This window comes from Nicotiana sylvestris, chromosome 9, assembly GCF_000393655.2.
Source record: "Nicotiana sylvestris chromosome 9, ASM39365v2, whole genome shotgun sequence".
Classification (NCBI taxonomy): Eukaryota; Viridiplantae; Streptophyta; class Magnoliopsida; order Solanales; family Solanaceae; genus Nicotiana; species Nicotiana sylvestris.
This window is the reverse complement of record NC_091065.1, coordinates 120,680,296-120,692,120: the sequence shown is the minus strand read 5'-3', so window position 1 is coordinate 120,692,120 and position 11,825 is coordinate 120,680,296. Positions and strand designations below refer to the sequence as shown.

The window sequence follows — 11,825 nt, the reverse complement described above, 5'->3', positions numbered from 1 at the left end:
GAATCTTGATGGAAGAAGAATCCACCCATGCACCCGGCAAACTCCCAGAAGTTCAAAAGAATGATCCTGCTCCACGACAAGTTGCATCCACTAAGGAAATTCCAGTCTCCTCGGAAGGGATGATTCCAATCAATTAACTAAAGGAGTTCATTGAAGGGGCTATAAAAAACAAATATGAAGTCGCTTCCAAGTCCTCCTTTACCTACACAAAGCCATACACTTCAAGGATCGATATGTTAAAGATGTCTGCTGTCTATCAACCTCTAAAATTTCAACATTTTGATGTTAAAGGCAATCCAAAGCAACATATGGCGCACTTCGTTGAGACATGCAATAATGCTGGGACTTATGGAGATTACCTCATCAAAAAGTTTGTCCGCTCATTGAAAGGAAATGCTTTTGATTGGTATACGGACCTCGAGGCTGGATATGTTTATAGCTGGGATCAACTAGAGCAAGAATTCCTCAATCACTTTTATAGCACGAGACGTACTGTGAGTATGATAGAACTTACAAATACTCATCAACGAAACGGTGAACCAGTTATCGACTTTATCAATCGTTGGAGGAATGCAAACCTCAACTACAAAGACAGGATTAGTGAAGCTTGGGGCATAGAGATGTGCATCCAAGGCATGCATTGGGGACTACGCTACATCTTGCAAGGTAACAAGGCTGGCACATTTGAAGAACTTTCAACTCGTGCCCATGACATGGAGTTGAGCATGGCCTCCGCTGGAAATGAAAGGTTGCCTATCTATGAGCTTCACAAAGGGAATGAAAAGCAAGAAGTCAAGAAATGGGGCAAGTTTCGTACCCAAATCTGAAAACAAAGAAGCTATGAATGTCAACACATCACCTGTGAAGTTCACAACGAAGGTGAGCAAGAAGCAGAGTATGAAATCCACTTTTTTTCAAGATAAGCCAAGTGGAAAGTTGACTCTAAAAGAAATGCAAGAGAAAGAGTACCCGTTTCTGGATTCTGATGTGTCAGCTATTTTTGAAGAACTCCTCGAGTTAAATCTCATTGAGCTTCCAGAGATGAAGCGAGCAAATGAAGATGGGAAAACAAATGACCTAAATTACTGCAAATACCATCGACTTGTGAGACACCCTCTGGAGAAATGCTTTGTCTTCAATGACAAAGTCATAGACTTGGCTCGCGAAAAGAAGATCGTGCTTGAAGATGAGAAAGCAAGTGCAAACCAAGTCTCTATCACCTTTGGCTCATTCAGTCCAGATGAATTATGTGGTTTTAAAAAAAGTAAAGATGAAGAATTACTGGAGAACGACAAAGCTAAAGTCAATCAACCTGATTATGATAAAGGTTGGACATTGATGACTCATCGTAGGCACCACAAAAGGAGCCCACGAAAAGAATCAATAGAACAACCAGCAAGGAAAATGATGGTGAAAAGACCAAGGAGATGGAATCTAGTTAAATATTTGAAGAAAGCAAAAGTGGAGGTGCACCATCCTCAAAAGCCACGACATTTAGTGACCTTGGAGGAGTTCTTACCAAGTTTGTTCCACACGAAGATTTCCCATGAGGGCATTGATGACTATTGTTGCCATGCTGACCAAGGGGAAGAAAAGAGTGATGACCTATAGTTGGCACCATCTTCGGAAAAGTTTGTTGAGTCCATTCCTCAAGAAGTTAATGCTTGTGAGGAAAAGGTCACGTTCACAAATGACGATCTTCTGCTAGGTGACACTCTTCATAACCGCCCATTGTACCTGGTTGGCTATATGCGTGATGAAAGGGTAAATCGAATTTTGGTTGATGGAGGATCCTTAGTGAACATTTTGCCAATTCTCACTATGAAAGAACTTGGTATTCCTATGAACGAACTCTTAGAAAGTCGTGTGATGATCCAAGGATTCAACTAAGAGGGGCAAAGAGCCATATGCGCGATCAGGCTGGAAATAACCATTGAAGATATGCAATCAAGTGCATAGCTACATTTGATCGATGCAAAGACTTCATACAACGTCTTGCTTGGAAGACCTTGGATACATGAGAATAAAGTAATTCCATCTACCTACCATCAATGTTTAAAATACTACGAGGGTGAGGTCGAGAAGAAGATAGTTGCTGATGATGAGCCATTCACCGAGGCTGAGTCACACTTTGCCGATGCAAATTTCTACTTGAAGAACCGCATTGTAAAGGAGCTAATAGCTGATGATGGTATAAAAAGCAATAATAATGAGCCCACAACTAAAAGAGAAGAGGTGACTACTGGTGAAGCCAAATCTGTTACTAAGGAGGTACAACCCAACATGAATAAATCTTATAAAGGGAATATTGCATCTTATGGCAAGAAAGTAAGTCCTACGCTCCAATATGTCCCTAAAAGGAAGAAAGATAAAGGTAAATCATCTAATCTCCAAACTAACATGCTAAAGGAGTTAACTCTTCCGGTCAAACGAATTGAGGCAGTCAAGTCGTCCTCAATGCCACTTTCAGGGTTTGTGAACCAAAATCGTTTGTAGAATGTGGCACTCCCTACAAAGCGAACAGATGAAGGGTTTGATCCTAACGCTTATAGGCTATTTGCAAAAATCGGATACAATCCTAATGAGTCGTCAAAGTTAGGGCAGCTCCTATCAGAAGCTGCAATGAGGCAACCATGTGAAGGTTTGGGATACAAGCAACCATCACCAGTGCACATCTCACTAAGAAGGGCGGATAGCAATTATATCACTGCAGAAGACGAATCTGTAGCTTCTAACAAGCCTTCTGTCTTTGATCGACTTGGAAAATCACCTGTGGGGACTTCTGTGTTTGAGAGATTGGGTCCATTAAAGAAGGGGAACAAGTCCCAGAGAAATTTTCAAAGCATAAGAACACCCGTTCCACCCAAAATCCAGAAGATCTCTAATAATTTCCAAAGTTTGGTGCCTTCTAGAATGAGTCAACAAACAAAACTTGTGGTTTCATGTAAAGAAGTGCTGAAGGTAAAGCCATATACTATGGTCTACACTAAGGAATATGACGAAGATGAAGAAAGTGTGGGTTCTTCATATCATGTTACTATCCAAGGTGAGAATGGTGTTCCATACTCATTGGAGGATAATGTAGAACTGAAGGATGTTTCACCGTGTTATCACATATCCTTCAATGATGGGGACCCTCAAGAAGATGAAGATGCGAAAGATGTTCCACCTGAGCTTGAAGAAGGAGTGAAGACGACTGTTGATGCCTTAAAAGAAGTTAACCTTGGCACCGATAAAGAACCAAGACCCACCTATCTAAGTGCTTTATTAGAAGTTGATGAAGAAAGCACTTTTATTGAGTTACTCAAGGAGTTCAGGGACATCTTTGCTTGGAGTTACAAAGAGATGCCTGACTTGGACCCGAAAGTAGCAGCCCATCACCTTGTAGTCAAAAATGGTGCTCGCCCTATTAAACAAGCTCAAAGGCGCTTTAGGCCGGACTTGGTTCCCTTGATTGAAACCGAAGTTAATAAATTCATCGAAGCTGGCTTTATTCATGAAGTTAAATACCCAACATGGGTTTCAAGTATTGTCCCTATAAGGAAGGCAAATGGCCAGATTCGAGTGTGCGTTGACTTTAGGGATCTTAACAATGCGTGTCCGAAAGATGAATTCTCGCTTCCCATTCCAGAACTGATGATCGATGCTACTACTGGGTATGAGGCAATGTCATTTATGGATGGTTCATCAGGCTATAACCAAATTCGCATGGCACCAAAAGATGAAAAGATTACTGCATTCCGCACCCCCAAGGGTATTTATTGCTACAAGGTAATGCCTTTTGGCTTGGAAAATGCTGGTGCTACTTACCAAAGGGATATGCAGAATATTTTTTACGATCTTCTCCACAAGAATGTCGAGTGCTATGTTGACGACTTGGTGGTAAAATCAAGAGAGAAGGGCGGCCACTTGAAAGACTTGAGAATGGTGTTTGAGTTGCTCAGGAGGTACCAACTTAGGATGAATCCATTGAAATACATCTTTGGAGTTACTTCCGGAAAGTTCCTTGGTTTCATTGTTCGACACCGAGAGATTGAAATTGATCAAGCCAAAGTAGATGCAATCTTGAAAATGCCTGAGCCTCGGTATATTCACGAATTGAAAAGCCTACAAGGAAAGTTAGCGTACCTTAGGAGATTCATCTCAAACCTAGTTGGGAGGTACCAAGTGCCAACCATTCAATCACCTTATTAAGAAAGGTTCCCTGTCAAAAGGGACCAAGCGTGTAGCAATGCCTTTGAGAGCACTAAATCCTACTTGATGAAGCCTCCTGTTTTGGTAGCCCCTATACTTGGAAAGCCAGTGATACTATACATTTCAGTACAAGAAAGATCTGTTGGAGCACTGTTGGCCCAAGAAAATAGTGAAGGGAAAGAAAACTCCCTTTACTACTTGAGCAGGATGATGACACCAAATGAGCTGAATTATTCGCCAATTGAAAAGTTATATTTGGCGCTAGTCTTCTCAATCCAAAAGTTGAAGCACTACTTTCAAGCTCATGTCGTTCGTTTGGTTTCTAGAGCAAATCTCATCAAGTTCGTGATGTCAAAATCTGTCCTTAGTGATCAGCTAGCAAGGTGGTACCTCCAGTTTCAACATTTTGAAATCGTGTAGATCCCTCAAAAGGCCATAAAAGGAGAAGCACTAGCGGACTTCTTGGCAGATCAACCTATACCTGATGATTGGGAGCTAACTGACGAACTACCTAATGAGGATACAATCGTCATTGAAGTTTAGCCTCCATGGAAGATGTACTTTGATGGTACTGCACATCACAAAGGAGCTGGTGTTGGCGTAGTATTTGTCACTTCTCAAGGTGAAGTTCTGCCCTACTCTTTTACGTTGATGCAACTCTGCTTTAACAACGTTGCTGAGTATCAAGCACTAATACTTGGGCTTGAAATGGCTATCAAAATGAAGCGGTTGCAATTGCAAGTCTTTGGTGACTCTCTATTACTGGTCAATCAGCTTCTAGGTAGTTACGAGGTTAAAAAGCCTGAACTACGCCCATATCATGATTACGCTAAAAGGTTAATGGGGTGGCTCGGTGATGTGACTATTCAACCCGTGCCAAGGAAAGAAAATAAGAAGGCTACTGCTTTAGCTGCCCTAGCTTCATCATTAACCCTGCCTGATCAAGTGCAAGTTACTGTCTGCCAAAAATGGGTAGTACCGCTGCCAAATAAGGCTGAAGGTGAAGAAAGTGAACTCAAGCATCTTGTCGTTGTTTTTGAAGTTGAGAAAGAATAATGGCGACAAGCCATTATTGATTACTTATGCTATGGGATACTTCTAGAAAATTCAAGGAGAAGGACTGAAATCTGTCGTCGTGCACCTCGCTTCCTTTACTACAAAGATACTCTATACAGAAGGTCATTCGAGGGAGTAATCTTGCGATGCTTAGGGGAAGAAGAAGCACTCCAAGCTTTGCAAGAGGCACATTCTGGGGTATGTGGGTCACACCAGTCTGGACTAAAGCTCCACTTCCATATAAAAAGGATGGAATATTATTGACCGACGATGGTAAAAGATTGCTTTGACTACGCTCGAAGATGCAAGGCTTTTCAATTCCATGCGAATTTTCTTCATCAACCTCCTGAAGTGTTGCACCCGACTGTTGCATCCTGGCCGTTTGACGCTTGGGGATTGGATGTTGTTGGACCACTACCAAAGTCCTCTGGTGGGCACCTATACATCTTGGTTGCAACTGACTACTTCTCAAAATGGACTGAAGTTGTTGCTCTTAAGGAGGCAAAGAAAGAAAATGTTGCAAGATTCATCCGAGTAAACATTATCTATCGCTTTGGCATTCCTCGTTACATAATAACGGATAATGCCAAGCCGTTCGACAATAGGTTGATGAACAAGATTTGTGAACTCTTTGGCTTCAAGCAACGTAACTCTTCTATGTGTAATGCTACCACCAATGGTCTAGCCGAGGCATTTAATAAGACTCTATGCAACTTGTTAAAGAAAGTCGTCTCCAAATCCAAACGAGATTGGCACAATCGTATGGAGGAAGCTTTGTAGGCATATAGGACAACTCACCGCACTCCAACACAAGTAACCCCTTATGCACTCGTTTATGGAGTTAAAGCCGTCTTGCCACTCGAGCATCAAATACCTTCATTATGATTAGCTATTCAAGAAGGCATCACTAATGAAGAAAATGCTCGACTTCGATTAGCAGAGTTGGAGGCTCTTGTTGAGAAGAAGCTCAATAGAGTCTTGAATGTTATCAAGCTAGTTTGTCTCACGCCTTCAATAAAAGAGTTCGCCCAAGATCCTTTCAGGTAGGAGATTGATAACGAGGGATTTTGACGTGTTTCATGCTCCTTCTTGCTTACGCTTTGATTACAAATTCTCACAAAATAGTCCCAAAAGGCTCATAAGTAGTGCTTGATTGCAGGTTTGATCGACAAAGTGACGAAATATCAAAGATCGGCTCAAAAGGAGTAAAACCTGCTCAAGTACCAAAGACAAGGCAAACTAAGGACAAACAGGCCTAGTGCGGCCGCACTACACTTTTTGCGGTCCGCACTAGGGGATTCAGAGAACTGGCAAATCAAGCTTCAAGGCAGTGCAACCGCAATCGATCTTACGCAGTCCGCAATCGATCTTACGCGGTCCGCATTAAAGGCTCCGCGGCCACACTACCATTTTGTGTGGTCCATGAAGGAGAAGATCAGAGAGATGTCCAGTGCCAACTTCAAACCCATGCGCTCCGCGATCATGTTTGTGCGGACCATGCTAGTTGTCTCTGCGGCTGCGGTCCGCGGAGCCTGAGTTCCCAAGGCTTCAAGTCTAAGATCCTAGTGAGGCCACAGTCCATTTTGTGCGGTCCGCACTGACCCCATTGGGGCATTTTTGTCCAGTTTTTCCAGCTTAGTATAAATAGAACATTTTTCCTTTTTTAGGGTATCAGTTATTTCCAGAACGAAGCTGCGCTCGTGAGAAGCTATTGTGTAGCCATTTTTGGCATCTTAACTTAGACTTAACGATAGATTCTCTGTATTTACATTAGCTTTTAATTAATATGTCTTGTTCTTCATCTATTTCTCTATTTTCTTCTTCAATAATGAGTAGCTAAATCTATTAGCTAGGGTTGTGGCTCAACCCTAGTGTGGGTAATTGATGGGTGTTGCTATCAAGGGTTAGATTGACTATGGGTATTTGCTATTTGGGTCAACTTTATGGTTTAATCTATGAATTGGTGGTTGCAAACACTGGTTTGTGCTAAGTTGACTTGGCTCTTCTTGAGAAAGAGAGCCTAAGTCTCGAAAATTGACCCAACAAAGAATTGGGATGGACTCAAGAGAATTGATAGTCCCAATTAAAGGGTTAAACCTCGAGAGAGTAATTACCCGACTTGAACCCTAGTTGCTTGAGCTAATTTGCCTACCCATTTGGTCTCGAGAGAGTCAATTGGGCAAAATCACTCTCTCTACTAAGAGGTGTGAGAGTGGATAAAATTGTTCACAGGTTATAGCATATTTCCCCAATCATATCAATCGAACCTTAGAAGCATTTAACCGTCAATTAGCCACCTAGGTGAAAGTTACTACCCTAGTGCCTTTCTACCCGTTAGATACAACTCTAGCAATTTTCTCATTAGCATAATTTAGTTCTAATTAGTAGTTGATAATATTAGTTTGTTAAAAAAAATCAAAACATGTTTGTAAGTGAAATTTGGAACAATTACACGACTCTAGTCTAGACAGATACTCAACTCCCTTCCTAGCTCCCTGAGGAATTCGATCCCGCTCCTCATATCGGGTAAAAACTATTGCGACTCTCTCTTCCTACTTTGTAGTAGTGCGAAGTTGGCAGCGATCAAAGATCAAGTCCTTTCCATAAGAAGACCCATTATTACTTTCCATAAACCTGTAGGGAAGTTCACTTCAAAATGGGATGGGCAATATCTCGTGCAAGAAGCTTACTCAAGTGAGGCTTACAAGTTGGTTGATGCAGATGGTGTGAGAATCGGCCCTATCAATGGCAAGTTTTTGAAGAAGTATTATCCTTGAAGTTGTAAAGCTCCTTGATGCATGAGCCTAAACCACGTGTTGCTATACTCCTAGCCCGCAAGAGTATAAACTGTGTACTCTAGGTTGAAAATCTCGAAAGAGGCGACCTAGGCAAAAATTAGGACACAAAAAAAAATAATTTTACCCATTTTGAATTATGGTATGACTTGATCCTCTTCACCGAGGTACGTAGGCAGCTTAGAGTTTCATTATGAGTTTAATCACATAAGTTCAAAAGATATATAATCCCCCAATCATTGTCCAAATGAAGTACGATGGAATGTAATCCATTCAATCAACATTTGAAAATCAAGCTGAGATACTATTATTCTGTTAAACTTTGGATCCCAATTGATTTAAAGGTGGGGAGCCGCTATGGTAAATTGGTGTCTTCAATGAAATGATTAATATCTTTTAGGAGGTTTCCAAGCATTTGCATTGAAGTCCGGGGATTCGTTATGCCTTCATGTTTGTCAAACTTTCAAGTTTTTGGTGTACCTTCATGACGTTTCAAATTCAGTGAGACTTGAACCCAAGATATTTAGAGAGAATGAAGCTCTTGAATTTTAATTTCTAACAATTAAAAAGGTCTTACAATCTCGAGGCTTCCACACCAAGATGCAAAAATTTTGGTGAAGTCACGCTAATTTGGAACTCGGCATATCAGAAACCGAAGCTGACTTCAAACTATCATCTGAAACTATCCTTAAGGAATTAAATGTTATATGTTGGATATATTTTATATTTTGAATTTTAGTTTCCCAGAAATCAAGTGGTTCATGATTTTGATGTCCCGAATTTAAGATACAAAACCTTTGGCGAAGTCGCGTAAATCTGAAATCATCAGTGTGTCAGAATTTAGTATTGATTTTGAAATATTATCTGAAACTATTCTTAAAGCATTAAATTTTGCATTTTGGATATGTTATAGATTTGGAAGCTATGTTTCCAATAGATCAAGTGGTTCGTAATTTCGATGTCCCTACTTCAAGATACAAAACTTTTGGTGAAGTCGCACAAATCTGAAATCGTCAGTGTCTCAGAATTTAGTATTGATTTCGAAATATTATATAAAACTATCCTTAAGGCATTAAACTTTGAATTTTGGATATGTTATAGATTTGGAAGTTAGGTTTCCAATATATTAAAAGGTTTGTGATTTTGACATTCCTACAGCAAGATACAAAAATTTTGGTGAAGTCGTGCAAATCTGAAATCGTCGCTGCGTCAGAATTTAATATTAATTTTGGACTATTATCTGAAATTATCCTTAAGTCATTAAATTTTACATTTTGGATATGTTATAGATTTCAAGTTAAGTTTTCAAAAAATCAAACGGTTTGTAATTTTAACTTTTCTACACCAAGATATGATTTTTTTTTGTTGAGACTGCACAAATCTGAAATTTTCAACGTGGTGGAATTTAAAGTTGGTTTAAAAAATATTATCTGGGGCGATTCTGAAGATGTTTGATTCTAAATTTTGGATATATTTTAGATATTGAAGTCTAATTTTCGAGAAATTAAACGGTTCATTATTTGGACTCTCCCACGATAAAATGTGAATCTTTTGTTACAAGCGCGTAAAGCTGAAAATTATGCGACTAAGATAAAAGTCGGACAATGTAAAGCAAAAGAGAAGCTGAAATATTTAAGCCCTAGAAGTCTCCAAGTTGACATCTTTAATTCCATCGGTCTTCAAGTTGAAGTCTTCATGTTCTCCACTCTTCAAGTTGAAATATTTAGGCCCTCCAAGTCTCCAAGTTGAAGTCTCCAAGTCCGTCGGTCTTCAAGTTTCAGTCTTCAAATTCGTCGGCCTTAAAGTCGAAATATTTAAACCTCCAAGTCTTCAAGTTGAGGTGCTCAAACTTGTCGGTCTTCAAGTGAAAGTATTTGAGCCCTCAAAATTTTCAGGTTGAAACGTCAAAGTCCAAGTTTGTCGGTCTTGAAGTTGAAGTCTGCAAAGTCAGCCAAATCTTCAAAGTTTTCCAAGTGTTCAAGTCGACGTCATCAAGTCCATGAAGTCTTCGAGTTGAAGCTTTATAACTTTCCAATCTTAAGGTAGACATATAAGTCCCATTGCACCTTAAGTTGACCTCTTCGTAGGTTTGTCCTTAAGAGGAAACTATAACTTTCCAATCTTAAGGTGGACATATAAGTCCATTTGAATCTTAAGTTGGCCTCTTCGTGGGTTTGTCCTTTAAAGAAAACTATAACTTTTCAATCTTAAGGTGGACATATAAGTCCCTTTGCACCTTAAGTTGGTCTCTTCGTGGGTTTGTCCTTAAAAGGAGCTATAACTTTCCAATCTTAAGGCGGACATATGAATTCCTTTGCAACTTAACGGATATATGAATCCCTTTGCACCTTAAGTTGGCCTCTCCGATAGTCGGGTCATTTTGAGAGTAATCTCTCCGATAGTTGGGCCACATTGAGAGTAATCTCTCCGGTAGTCGAGCCACATTGAGAGTGATCTCTCTGATAGTCAGACCATGAGAGTAATCTCTCCGATATTTGGGCAGGGACGAGTACCCATGCCCTCACACCCTATGATGGTTTTCTTCATGCATGGATCATCTCGTTAAACAAGAATACATCCTTCTTGTTTGACCTACAAAAAAATGACAAAGAAAAAAGCACAAGAAAAGAAGAAGAAATTACCTTCGCGTCAATGCTTCCGAGTCCAGAAAACTATACTCAAATGACTTTAAATATTGCGAATTGATGCTAACCAAATACGTCGCATGGGTTTATATAGATTTCCGTAGATGACCTACAACCGTATACTATCGATGTGGGAGGAGTAACAGTTGGAGTCCAACATGGATTTGTTATCCTAATCAAGTTGAAAGGAGAAAGCTACGGACAACAGGAAGTCTTCTAAATCAATTTGGAGACGTACAAATTTTTGTAAAAGGGCTACGGTGATTTCGTAGTCTCAGAAGCCCACTCGAATTAGAAAAGCAGGAAGACAGTTACTCGAACACCACATTATATTATATATGAATGAAAAAGAGGAAATGTTGGTCACTGAAATGATTATAGGAGTCATGAACGTAGTCTTCACAATAAGAGACCAAAAGGTTGAGTAAAGCAAGGCTATTTTGAATTAATAAGAGAAAAACAAAGCTTGACACATATAGCATCACTTTAAGGCTTTAAAATAAATGTGAAATAGAATGCTAATTTTAAGCCAAGGACATGGAAAACTCTAAGCAAATCCTATTGCACGCCTTTGCTCAAATACACTGGGTGTTTGCAAAAATGGGTAAAATAAAATAAAGACATTTGTTATCTAAATACTTAAGCCTGGTCTTCAAAAGTTTTAAGATCTTCACGAGTCTTGAAGTAGGGGCATTTGTAGGCATATAAATTTTATTAAAACTAAATTCATAAAATAATTTGGACTATATTTTAAATTCGAGATATATTGGTTCAAATAAATATATGGGCTAATATAATTGAATTAATTGTATAAGTCCAATATAAATGGATTAAATAAACCAGTCTTAATCCATTGAGCTAGCCCATTAACTGGGTTAAAAATAATGAGCCCACTTCATGGAGCCCAATATATCATCTTCCTAGAGGCCCAGTTTGGTGCCACGTATCAAATGATGTGGCACGCCAAGTCAAACAAAAGAACCAATGAGATCATGCCACATGTCAGAATGACAAGACATGCCAGGTCAAAATGAAAGGCCAATGAAATCACGCCACATGTGCAAGTGACATGTTCTGGCCAATCAAATGCGGTCATGTCACACTTTAATTTGATTGGTCGGAAAGAGTTTCTTCT

The 11,825-nt window shown here is 39.7% G+C and overlaps 2 protein-coding genes across 2 annotated transcripts; both read left to right on the top strand.

Annotated features, from left to right (window-relative positions):
- The first annotated feature begins 242 nt into the window (after window positions 1-242).
- Window positions 243-4,737, top strand: LOC138878142 (uncharacterized). Its single transcript, XM_070157804.1, has 5 exons — window positions 243-804; window positions 995-1,467; window positions 2,071-2,328; window positions 2,497-3,771; window positions 4,615-4,737. The coding sequence occupies exons 1-5, from the start codon at window positions 243-245 to the stop codon at window positions 4,735-4,737; spliced, it is 2,691 nt and encodes an 896-aa protein (XP_070013905.1).
- A 12-nt stretch (window positions 4,738-4,749) lies between these two features.
- LOC138878141 (uncharacterized) lies at window positions 4,750-5,250 on the top strand. The gene has a single exon (XM_070157803.1). The coding sequence runs from the start codon at window positions 4,750-4,752 to the stop codon at window positions 5,248-5,250; it is 501 nt and encodes a 166-aa protein (XP_070013904.1).
- Window positions 5,251-11,825: the final 6,575 nt, after the last annotated feature.

What these genes read in the sequence shown, in the direction of transcription:
- LOC138878142 (XM_070157804.1), top strand. Translation starts at nt 243, where the DNA reads ATGTCTGCTGTCTATCAACCTCTAAAATTTCAACATTTTGATGTTAAA. An exon ending in TGAAGAAAGCAAAAGTGGAG is followed by an intron (nt 1,468 to 2,070) that starts GTGCACCATCCT and finishes AAATACTACGAG; the next exon opens with GGTGAGGTCGAGAAGAAGAT. An exon ending in AGGGTATTTATTGCTACAAG is followed by an intron (nt 3,772 to 4,614) that starts GTAATGCCTTTT and finishes GAAATCGTGTAG; the next exon opens with ATCCCTCAAAAGGCCATAAA.
- LOC138878141 (XM_070157803.1), top strand. Translation starts at nt 4,750, where the DNA reads ATGTACTTTGATGGTACTGCACATCACAAAGGAGCTGGTGTTGGCGTA.